Source organism: Pongo abelii, chromosome 13 (genome assembly GCF_028885655.2).
Source record: "Pongo abelii isolate AG06213 chromosome 13, NHGRI_mPonAbe1-v2.0_pri, whole genome shotgun sequence".
In the NCBI taxonomy this organism is placed as follows: Eukaryota; Metazoa; Chordata; class Mammalia; order Primates; family Hominidae; genus Pongo; species Pongo abelii.
The window spans coordinates 17829122-17841586 of NC_071998.2; the positions used below are offsets into that span (position 1 = coordinate 17829122).

Consider the following 12465-nt stretch of genomic DNA (forward strand, 5'->3'; position numbering starts at 1 on the left):
AAAAGAAGAATAAAGCAGAAGGAATAACTCAACCCTGCTATACAGCTACATGTTCAAGACAGTGTGATATTGGTGGAGGCATACAAATTAATGAAACAGATAAAGAATGCAGAAACAGACCCACCACACAAGTAAGTTCAACCAATTTTTAACACTATTTAAAATGCAATTCAATGCAGGAAGGATAGCCTTTTCAACAAATGGTTCTGGAGCAACTGAACATTCATAGTCAGAGAAAGTGAGAGAGAATCAACTCTCACATCTTATATAAAATGTGTCCCAAAATAGGGCATGAAATTAAAAGTAAAAGGTAAAACTATAAAACTTTTAGGAAAAAAATTCAAAAATCTTTGGAATTGGAATTTAGGGTTAGGTAAAGAATTTTTAGAATTGACACGATGTGTACAATCCATAAAAGGAAAATATGATAAACTGAATCTCATCAAAATTAAAACTTTTGCTCTAAAAAATTCCAGTTAAGAGTCGATGAATAGGCAAGCAACAGAGTGGGAAAAAATATTCGCAAATCACATATCCAACAAAGGGCTAGTATCTAGAATATATAAAGAACTGAAAATTCAACAGTAACAAAACAAATCCAAACAATCCAATTAGAAAATGAACAACAACAAAAACACATTCACAGACATCTATCTCACTGAAAATGATACACAGATGGCAAATAAGCATATAAAACATGCTCAATATTATTAGACATCAGGGAGACACAAATTAAAACCACAATAAAGATATTACTACACACTTATCAGAATAGCTAAAATAAAAAATGGTCGCAACACCAAATGCTGATGAGCATGTGGAGGAAATGAAATCCTCATACACTGTTGGTGGGAATGGTACAACCCTTCTAGAAAACAATTTGGCAGCTTTTTATAAAACTAAATATGCAACTACCACATGACCCACCAATTGCACTTTGGGGCATTAATTCCAGAGAAATGAAAACTGATGTTCACACAAAACCTGTACACAATGTTCATAAAAGCTTTATTCATAATTGCCCCAAACTGTAAACAAACAACCCAGATGCCCTTCAATGAGTGAATAAACTCTGGTATATCCATCCACCGATTACTAATCAGCAATGAAAAGGAACAAATTACTGATATGCACAACTATGCAAATGAATCTAGAGAGGATTACACAGAGTGAAAATAAATCACAAAGAGTACATACTATATAATTTCATTTACATAACATTCTTGAAATTTAAAAAAACCCATAGAAATGGAGAACATATTAGTGGTTATTAACGAGCAATAGAAGGAATTCTTTTTTTTTTTTGAGACGGAACGGAGTCTTGCTCTGTCGCCCAGGCTGGAGTGCAGTGGTGCCATCTCGGCTCACTGCAAGCTCCACCTCCCGGGTTCACGCCATTCTCCTGCCTCAGCAGGAGTCTCCACCCAAGTAGCTGGGACTACAGGCACCCGCCACCATGCCCGGCTTTTTTGTATTTTTAGTAGAGAAGGGGTTTCATCATGTTAGCCAGGATGGTCTGATTTCCTGACCTCGTGATCCGCCCACCTCGGCCTCCCGAAGTGTTGGGATTACAGGCATGAGCAGCCGCGCCCAGCCAATAGGAGGAATTCTTGTGCTGATGGAAATACTGTGTATCTTGACTGTATGGATGTCAAGATTCCGGCTGTGATACTGCACTATACTTCTACAAGATGTCACCTTGGGGTGGGGGGAGCTGCTTAATAGCTACTCGGGTTCTCTCTGTTACTTCTCACAAGTGTATGTAAATCTACAATTATCTCCAATTTTTTTTTAAATTATCGTTTCAAAAGAGGGGAAATTATCACTGATGGGAGTAGAATATTCCATTTCTTGTGTTATTTTAGCCCCTAGCCCAGTAGTTTCCAAAAGATCACCTGGGGATTTTTTTTTTAAACAATTCCAAAGCCGAGGCTACACTTCATTCAACAGCAATGAACTAACAAATAATTAAGTTTTGTAATGTCAACTTTAAAAAACTGGAGAACTGGGAAGGAGAGTTTCTTACTTACTGAACTTATGTAAGCTATCTCATTTATAAAAGAAACCCCATGAGATCAGTACTACAGGGTCCATTTCATCAAAGAGGAAACAGAGTCTGAGAAAAAAGAATGGCCTAAATTTCCACAGCTGCTAAGTGACAGACTTAGCATTTGAACTTCAAACTTTGAATGCAACCAGACCTTTGCTCTTTCTACTAGACCAAATTGGCTGGCAGGCATCCAGAGGAGAGAGGGATCACCCTGGGAAGGGACCCAGATGCGGACTGCACCAGTCTAGCACAGTGGGTAAGATTTAAGAGTGTGAGGGCCTGGCGCGGTGGCTCACGCCTGTAATCCCAACACTTTGGGAGGCTGAGGCGGGCGGATCACCTGAGGTCAGGAGTTCAAGAACAGCCTGACCAACACGGTGAAACCCCGTCTCTACTAAAAATACAAAAATTAGCCGGGCGTGGCGGCACCCGCCCATATTCTCAGCTATTCGGGAGGCTGAGACAGGAGAATCGCTTGAATCCGGGAGGGGAGGGGGTTGCAGTGAGCAAAGATCGTGCCACTGTACTCCAGCCTGGGTGACAGAGAGGCCAATCCAGGCAGAGGAAACGGTCTGGCATATTCCAGGGGCTGATTGGCCAAACGGATTAGGGAAGGCAATGCAGGTATGGGTTAGTGGATCAGCGCAAACCACCTTCAGATGACAGTCATACACCACTTTCCAACTTAAAGATTTTGTATTGAAAATTTAAGAGTGAAATTTGAGTGGCTTTATTATGCTACCAACATATACTGTTTTTGTTTTTTTAAGACAGGGTGTTGCTCTGCTGCCCAAGCTGGAGGCAGTGAAGCAATCACAGCTCACTGCAGCCTGGACTTCCTGGGCTCCAGTGATCCTCCCGCCTATATACTATTTGGGATTGCTAAATTTAAAAAAATGAAAGGCAAATTTCAGTATTTAACTATAATTAGCAATAAAGTGATTTCAAGAAACTATATGGAAACTGTTGGGGAGCAGCGGTGAGTCTTGCAGGGGACTGTGGGGATTCCGGAAAGGAGGGAGAAGTTGGTCTTTGACTTAGGAGAAGACGGTTTTGATGCAGGCAGAGTTTCCAAAACATTACTTCCATATATGAAGATTAAGGTACACATTTCTCAAGATATAATTTCAAAAAAATGAGACACCCACTGACAAAAGGTTTTAATAACCCTAGTCATTATTTCATCCCAGACCACAGTCAAAGTGGCGGGGCTGAGGAAGGGCATAGTCAGTTAATCTAAAGGGAGGAAACAAACGTTCCAGGTAGATTTAGAGGAAGACTTTGAGAAGAGTAAGGAGGTTACCGGTTCCCACTGGTCTTCATGAAGAACTCTGTTAGACCCAGCCTGCCCTACAGCCATTATCTCCTCAGTGTGAACGGAAAGCTAAGGCATAAGCTATTAGCAAAACTTCCCTTGATTAAGAAAGGACAAGTCACTAGTCCTGCATATGAACGCGCTGAACGTCTCTCAACGGTCAGGAAGGCGCTCTTGAATGCTCTTTGGTCCAATCAAGAGCGGAGAGAAGGAGAGAGCGGTCAGGCCTTTGAACTAAGAGCCACGGGAGGGACCCTGGCCTTTTCTCCCTGAAAGGCATCTCGCAGCCCAAGGGCCGCGCCCCGGCCCGGTGAGCCCCTGTAGCCTCCAGCGGCGGCGCTTACCTCGTGAGTCCGGGCGCCGCCCCGTCCCGCAGCGCAGAGCCAGCCACTGCTCGCAGCGCTCCGCCAGGCTCACCGCGGCCCGCAGCTGCCCCGCGCCCGCTGCGTATGCGAAGGACGCAGCCGAGCGCGGGTGCCCGCTGGGGGCACCTCGGACGGTCACCGCGTCGGGGCCACCGTGCCGCACCACAGTCCACGCGGCGTCTGCTGAGCAGAAACGGGCAGAGGAGAGGCATCACTGGGCGGCAGAGGCCAGCAGCAAGAGGCAAAGCAGACGCGTCTTTTATGTGAATTAACGTTTAATTGAAATTCACATGACTGCATGTTTGCCCCGATTTGAGGAGTTGGACCTGTATAAGAATGTACTGAGCCAGAACTCAGCCTCTAAGAGAAAGCATATTGGGAGAACTGATGACCAAACTTTTGTGACGTCATGCCTAAAAATGTATCATGTAAGCAATGACTTTTGAGTTGTTAAAACCATTTTTTTATATCAACACAAGCATGGGGCCGAACTGTTACTGCCTGGACCTTTATCTTTTTAAACTCATCTGCATTTTCCTCATCTGTATGTGCCTCTATTTCTTTCATTATCGAATAAATTTATAAAAGATATATATTGGGACGAGGTGACGCACATACTCACGGGTATAATAGGAAGCAGCGCTATTAAAATAAAGTGGTTTAATTATGTCAGCTTCTCCATCAGTGACCAAGCCCAGAGGAATCGGAGGCCTTGAGCTTCTAACAGCACTTTCCAGGTGGTGACCCTGGGCATCTGACTGCCCGCTGACATCATTTCTGATGTATCTCTGCCACTTGATTACTTATATTGTTTTGATGAAATAAAAACAAAATGACTCCACAATCTCACAAGGGAAGAAGTGCATCTTGAGTTCTTCAGTGTTCCCAACAATGGACCTCCCACCAGACTTGAAGTCACTTTAATCCTACTATGTTGGTGCTGTCTGGTCCTTTTTAACCTCTAATAAGATGTATTTAGAATAATGGACATTTTACATAAAAATTTTCCAAACGAAGAAACATTCGTATGGGGATTTTTTAAGAACTACGAAACAAAACAATGTGATACATTTTACCTTGAGAAATCACCCTCCCAGCCCTTCACATCTCAGGATTTTTAATGGCTTGGCTGCTAACTGTGTGTAAGAGAAATTTCACAGCCTTACTGTTACTTACGCACGCCTAACAACAGCGATTAGAGGAAAGAAGGAAAAGAAAACCAGCCACGCTACTGAAATATCTCTTTAGTCACAGAACCCATGGAGAGCAAAGGTGTGATATCCACAAATGAGCCACAAGTACAGAAAAAAATCTGCAAATTTAAATAACCAATGCAATTTTAAATTAAATTATCACTCCACTCACTGTACTCACCAAAGCAGGCTCTAAGTGTGCCTATGGTAATTTCAGTTCCATGGGTTCTTCCTTTAATATCGCTCTATTTTTATATTTTAGATTTTTAATTTAATTAATTTATTTATTTTTGAGATAGAGTCTCGCTCTGTCGCCCAGGCTGGAGTGCAGTGGTGCTATCTCAGCTCACTGCAGCCTCTGCCTCCTGGGTTCAAGCAGTTCTCCTGTCTCAGCCTCCCAAGTAGCTGGGACTACAGGCACACACCACCACACCTGGCTAATTTTTGTATTTTTTTAGTAGAGACGGGGTTTCACCATGTTGGCCAGGCTGGTCTTGAACTCCCAACCTCAGGTGATCCACCCGCCTTGGCCTCCCGAAGTGCTGGGATTACAGGTGTGAGCCACCACGCCTGGCCTCACGTTAGAATTTTTACAACCTGGTGTTACTCTGTGCACATCACCTACTCTCACCTTCAGAGTTTTCCTATCAACTGAATCAAATATAGAAAAACCTATGGACCACTAAGTTGGGCATTGAAGATGGTCAACCACACGCCATTTGTGGCCATGTGTTCATGATCTGTTGTACAATGGGAGAGAAATGATGGTCCGGAGTAGTTCACATAGGCTGATGGGCAGTATGATAGATTTGCAGTCATCCACGGTCAAGATGTAATCATAGAAATGCCCTCAGTACTGAGAAGGGAACTGTTGAGAATACATCTGTAAAACTTTTTCTGAAGAGTAGAATAGTAACCAGGGACGTTATAGGATATGCATTTGTGTTTATAAAATTCCACTTGACTCACTTCTTCTTATAGTATCAGTAGTAAAAGACCCAAAGAAGGACACAGACCACTGTGGTTTCCCTAATTGCTCACAATTTATTTCAATTGATTATAACCATATTGGAACTGGAAAGGATCTTAAAGAGCATCTAATATAACCCTTATATTTTTCTTTTTCTTTTTTATTAGAGATAGGGTCTCCCTCTGTTGCCCAGCTTGGAGTGCAGTGGCACATTCATAGTTTACTGCAGCCTCGACCTCCTGGGCTCAAGTGAATTGGACCTGAGTAGATTAATTATAACAGTGGCTAAATGTGGAAAGGGGTTCAGAGGTGTGGTTGAGTCAGAACACACTGGAGGCTGTCTCATTGGCCCAGAAGGAGGGTAACTGTAACACACTGATCTCTGTTCCACTCCTGTTGCTCAAATAAATATCCAACTTTGAAAATTAAGCTAATTTAATTTAATGATTTTGATTGGAATTAACAGTACAGATGTTCCTCAATTTATGATGAAGTTGCATCCGGATGAACTTATTATAAATTAAAAGTGCATTTTAACACATGTGACCTACTGAACCTAGCTCAACCTGGCCTAACTTAAATGTGCTCAGAACACTTAAATCAGCCTACAGTTGGGCAAAATCATCTAACACAATGCCTATTTTATAATAAAAGTGTTGAATATCTCATGTCATTTATTAACTACTGTACTGAGAGTAAAACAAAATAATAATAATTGTTGTGGCCAGGCGTGGTGGCTCACGCCTGTAATCCCAGCACTTTGGGAGGCCGAGGCAGGCAGATTACGAGGTCAGGAGATCGAGACCATCCTGGCTAACATGGTAAAACCCTATCTCTACTAAAAATACAAAAAATTAGCCAGGCGTGGTGGCACGTGCCTGTAGTCCCAGCTACCAGGGAGGCCGAGGCAGAAGAATCGCTTGAACCCGGGAGGTGGAGGTTGCAGTGAGCCGAGATCGTGCCACTGTACTCCATCCTGGGTGACAGAGCAAGCCTTTGTTTCAAAATAATAATAATAAAATAATAGTTGTATGGGTACTTGAAATAGGGATGCATATGGTTTCACATAGTGAAATCGCAATATTGTAAGTAGAACCATTGTAAACAGGGATTGTCTGCACTTAAAATTTACTCAATATAGCATATGAAATCCCCAGCATCTGGTATACCCATTCCTATATGTCCCAGAAGAAAAAAGAAAATAAGATCCACTGTGTTCTGTTGTCAGGAGCATACGTATTAAGGTTATCTCTTTTAGAGAACTGACCCTTTCATTTGTCTGAGAAAATCTTTATTTCTTCACTTCGCAAGAAGAAGGTTTTGTTTTGTTTTGTTTTCTCTCTTTCACACTTTAAATATCTCACTCCATTCTTGCTGGCATGATTTCTGAAGAGAAGTCACTATAATACTTATCTCCTATGTAGGTAAGGTGCTTTCTTCCTCTGACTATTTTTAAGAATTTACTTTTACCTGGCCCGGGCACGCTGGCTCATGCCTGTAATCCCAGCACTTTGGGAGGCTGAGGTGGGTGGATCACCTGAGTTCGGGAGTTCAAGACCAGCTTGACCAACATGGAGAAACCCTGTCTCTACTAAAAATACAAAAATTAGCCAGGCATGGTGTCACATGCCCATAATCCCAGCTACTCAGGAGGCTGAGGCAGGAGAATCACCTCAACCCAGTAGGCGCAGTTGTGGTGAGCCAAGATCGTACCACTGCACTCCAGCCTGGGCAACGAGAGTAAAACTCCATCTCAAAAAAAAGAGTTTACTTTTATCTTTGAATTCTACAGTTTGAAAATATACGCCTAGTAGAGTTTTGGGGGCATTTCTCCTTCTTTAGTGTTCTCTAAACTTCCTGGATTTGTGGTTTGGTGTCTGATACTAATTTGTGGGAATTCTCAGTCATTATTTCTTCAAATATGCTTCTGTTCCTTTCTTTCTTTCTTCTCCTAGAATTCTCTTTACATGTATGTTACACCTTTTGTAGTTGTGCCACTGTACTCAGATATTATGTTCTGGGTTTTCTTTTTGCAGGGGGTGGGGTTCAGTCTTTTTTTCTCTTTGCTTTTCAGTTTTGGAAGTTTCTATTGAGGTATCTCTAAGCTTAGGGATTCTTTCCAAAGCTGTGCCTGGTCTACTAATAAGCCCATCAAAGGAATTCTTCATTTCTGTTACGCTGTTTTTGATCTCTAGCACTCCTTTTTGCTTCTTAGAATTTCCATCTTGCTGCTTACATTGTTCATCTGGTCTTGCATGCTATCTACTTTATCCATTACAGCTTTTTCCATATTAATTATAGTTGTTTAAAGTCCTGGTCTAATAATTCCAATGTCCCTGCCATATCTGACTCTGGTTTTTGTTTGTTTTGTTTTTTGGTTTTTTTTGAGACAAAGTCTCACTCTGTCACCCAGGCTGGAGTTCATGGCGCGATCTCAGCTCACTGCAAGCTCCGCCTCCCGGATTTGTGCCATTCTTCTGCCTCAGCCTCCCAAGTAGCAGGGACTACAGGCACCCGCCACCATGTCTGGCTAATTTTTTTTGTATTTTTAGTAGAGACAGGGTTTCACCGTGTTAGCCAGGATGGTCTCGATCTCCTGACCTCGTGATCCGCCCGCCTCAGCCTCCCACAGTGCTGGGATTACAGGCATGAGCCACCGTGCCCGGCCCTGAGTCTGTTTTTAATGCTTGCTCTGTCTCTTCAAAGTGTGTTTTTTGCCTTGAAATTTTTTCTTTTTCTTTTCTTGGAGACAAGGTCTTTCTCTGTTGCCCAGGCTAGAGTGCAGTGGTGTGACCGTGGCTCACTGCAGTCTCCAAATCCCAGGCTCAAGCGATCCTCCCACCTCAGCCTCCCAAGTAGCTGGGACTACAGATACACACCACCATGCCTGTCTTTTTTTTTTTTTTTTTTTTGGTAGAGGTGGGGGTCTCACTGTGTTGCCCAGACTGGTCTCAAACTGGTCTCAGGCTATCTTCCCTCCTCAGCTTCTCAAAGTGATAAGATTATAGGTCCAGCTGAAATTTTTTCTTGATAACCAGATGTGATGTACCAGGTAAAAGTAACTGTAACTACTGTAAAGAAGCCTGCAGTACTATAAGTAACATGTGTGGGAAGGGGAAAGGTTCTGTAGTCCTGTGATTAGGTCTGAGTCCTTTAGGGAGCCTGTGCCTCTGGGCTGTGACTTTCACAAAAGCTTCTCAGCCCTCTCTCCCATCACCACCCTTACATGGGACAGGATGGCCAGAGGTGGGTAATTTCCTTCCTCCAGGCAGGTTAGGCTCTGAAAACAAAACAAAACACCAGTAGCTTAGGTGATATATTTGCTCTTGAGGAAAGACCTTGTTAAGAATAGAAAGCTCTGGTGTACTTCAAGATGGTTCCTTTTCACCTTCCCTTTCTGGAAGCATGAGGAGATTTTTCTCCAACATTCACTGTGAGAACCTGGTCAAGCTAGGTGTAAAACTCACAGAAGTGTGGGGACCCTTCTCTGTCTGGGTCTTCCTGGAGTTTTTAACTCTCAGATGTGTCCACATCGAACATCCAACAATTCGTCAATTAAGTTTAGGTTTTCCGACCTTGACAACGGTTTCCTCAAAGGTTAGTGCTTGTGGAAGAAAACTGTCATTCTATATATAAGCCTGCCTGTCTCTCCAATTTTGGGGGGCAGTGGTTTGTTCTGTGACCTCACTTCTCTGCTGGATCTAAAAAAATTGGTTGATTTTTCAGTTTGCCTGGCTTTTTACTTGTTCTTAAGACAGAGTGCCGACTTCCAATCTCTGAAGCAACTGCTTTTTCAAGGTTATTACCATATATACATTTCAAGCTATTACAGTAGTTTGAAATTGCATATTTTATAATCATTATTGCTTGATTTGTACAACTAGAGAATTTATTACTGGCTATAGAGCAATGCGGCATCTAAAGAGAAGGTGACCTTTTCTAGGGGAGAAAAGAGACCAGAGTTTAGTGATTCCCCTATCATTAGCTAGATTTTGTCAGTAGATACTTCCCTAACCAACTTTTCTGAGCCTTGGTTTCCTCATCTTAAAATGATGACAACCAAGGTCCTTCCTGGTTGTGACGTTGGTTGAGTCTTTTGATATCCACCAAGACCATTTTTACGGGATTTCTCACTTTGCTTTGATTGTTTGCGTCAGGGGATTTTGGAGGTAATTGGTATCTTATGGCAGAACGCCTGTGTTTCTTTATCTTCAGCACATTGCTGAGCAGGTGGCTCTGAATCTTCTGAACGTCCCCTGTAAAGTTTTACTATTTTTTGGCAATCTTTGCTAAGGCACTTTAAATGCCCATGTAATTTCAGTTATTTGTTTCTTTTTCCTTGATGCTTGCTGACCCATTTGGTTATTGTCCAAATTTATGAAACTTTTGACCTTTTGTCAGCACAAAAAATGAGAACAGTTTATTCCAGATTTCCACTTTCCGGAGAGTTGGAAGAGCTAGGTGACAACAAGTTTCTATAAAAATGTAACTATTTAAAGGGCATTCTAGTGCAATCTTCTATACTCAATCTGTTCATTTCTTTTTTCCTTTTTTTTTTTTTTTTTTGAGATGCAGTCTTGCTCTGTCACCAGGCTGGAGTGCAATGGCGCAATCTTGGTTCATTGCAACCTCCGCCTCCCTGGTTCAAGGGATTCTCCTGCCTCAGTCTCCCAAGTAGCTGGGACTACAGGCGCGGGCGCCACCACGCCCAGCTAATTTTTGTATTTTTAGTAGAGATGGGGTTTCACCATGTTGGCCAGGATGGTCTCGATTTCTCGATCTCGTGATCTGCCCGCCTTGGCCTCCCAAAGTGCTGAGATTACAGGCGTGAGCCACCATGCCCAGCCCAAGCTGTGTTCATTTCTAGTATCTAAAGCACGAGAAATAATCAAGCTTCTTTGGTTATGAAAAAATTATATGCCATAAAAATCACTAAATTATTTAAAATGCACATAGAACATTATCTATATATGTTATTTCTTAGCACTTTTAAAGACCTCTTTTTTTTCTAAATATAGAAAGCATGTAAATCACCGAATCAGAGGTTTATATTTTATCATGATGCACATGAACAGATGTATTATGAGGAGTGTAGGAGCTAGAGAGATGCCTTGGCAGAGCATTAAATCTTGCCTATAATCCAACCCAGGCAAACAAGAAATACAAGAAAATTTTGTTGACAACAAAATTAATAAATACACATTTAATGCTTCTACTTAGCAAGTACACACTATCAAACTGCATGTTTTAATAATGCTGCCAACTAGGTAAATTTCTCCTTGGTCTATTCTGATAGATGCATCTAACGATTATCAACATACCTGTCATATTGCAGTACACAAGAAATGGTCCCAGGGGGCCACTTCCATCTGCATCAATATAGTAAAGCCCGGACGGGTTCCCTCGGTGCTTGTGGGCTTCACAAGACTGCTCGTAGAGAGCTGTAGGAGAACACCAGCCATAAGAACCAGAAAAAATATCTCCAGATGTTGAGTCAGTGTCCAAAGGTTTGCATTTCTGAATTACAGACATGTGATACATATGACCCAACATCATTTTTATAGTGTATGACAGTATATTTGATGAGATGCAAGGAAAATGACATTTAAAAAATTAAATCTATTTTTATTAACAAAGGAGAAAAAAATTACCTAGTCAAAATACATTCAAATGTTGGATGTTGTTAGATGCTGAATAAATATTCGGTCACAGTGTATTTCTATTTTGAGGAAGAAGGAAAGATTGTGTTGGTGTTCAAACATGAAGATGTGCTTAAAGTGGGAATGTGATACTATCTTCAATAGACAATCTTTTGGCAATGTCTAGAGACTGTCCTTTCTCTACATAAATGTTTTCTTTTGCTTTTAGGCAAGAAAGCATGCAAACTCTGAAGCACAGTGTAAAAGACTTGAAGAGATATGAGAGGAAAACTTTGTGAATCTGAATTCTGCGTGCTATTGAAGCATGGTTCTTTTCAAACTCATGGCAACTATACCTCAGAATTAAACTCTATAATTAAGGAAGAAACCCTCATTCTCCCTGTAATAACTGAATACCTGAGCACATTAAACTGCCTAAATAATCTGGTATTTTCCAATAAGCATTCTGTAAAGTTTTTCTTAAGCTCTGCAGCAGTTATACCCTTTGCTTCCTTTAAAACAATATGAATGAGCATTTTAAAGAGATAAATAGAATTTATAAGCTATCAACTTCTCTTTATTAAAAAATAATTAAAGCTGATTTAAAAAAGAAACTTCCCTAAGTATTTTGCAAGTGACAATTCAAGACAGCTGAAATTCAAAACAGGAGAGAAACTTTTTTGAAAGATATCCCTATATAATGTAAATTTACTCTAGCGTAATTGAATATTTTCATTTGTGCAAGTAAATGTTTTACCAAGTACAAGGTATGGAATTAATATCTGCAGGAGATGGACATTGCTAATCTTTATTTTTTTGCCACTTATGGCATATTGATTTAAATAGATACATATATTTGTATATGTCTGGTAGGATTCACTCAAATTAATAACAATACTTAAATATAGGGCACAGACTAGGTTTGGAATGGAG

At 41.2% G+C, this 12465-nt stretch overlaps 1 protein-coding gene across 1 annotated transcript in view; it reads right to left on the bottom strand.

Annotated features, from left to right (window-relative positions):
• Nucleotides 1-12465, bottom strand: part of LOC100443657 (contactin-associated protein-like 3) — a 234210-nt gene that overhangs the window by 56081 nt on the left and 165664 nt on the right. The window contains 2 exon segments of the mRNA XM_024252621.3: nucleotides 3710-3910; nucleotides 11215-11334. Coding sequence (XP_024108389.2) covers nucleotides 3710-3910; nucleotides 11215-11334 — 321 coding nt within the window.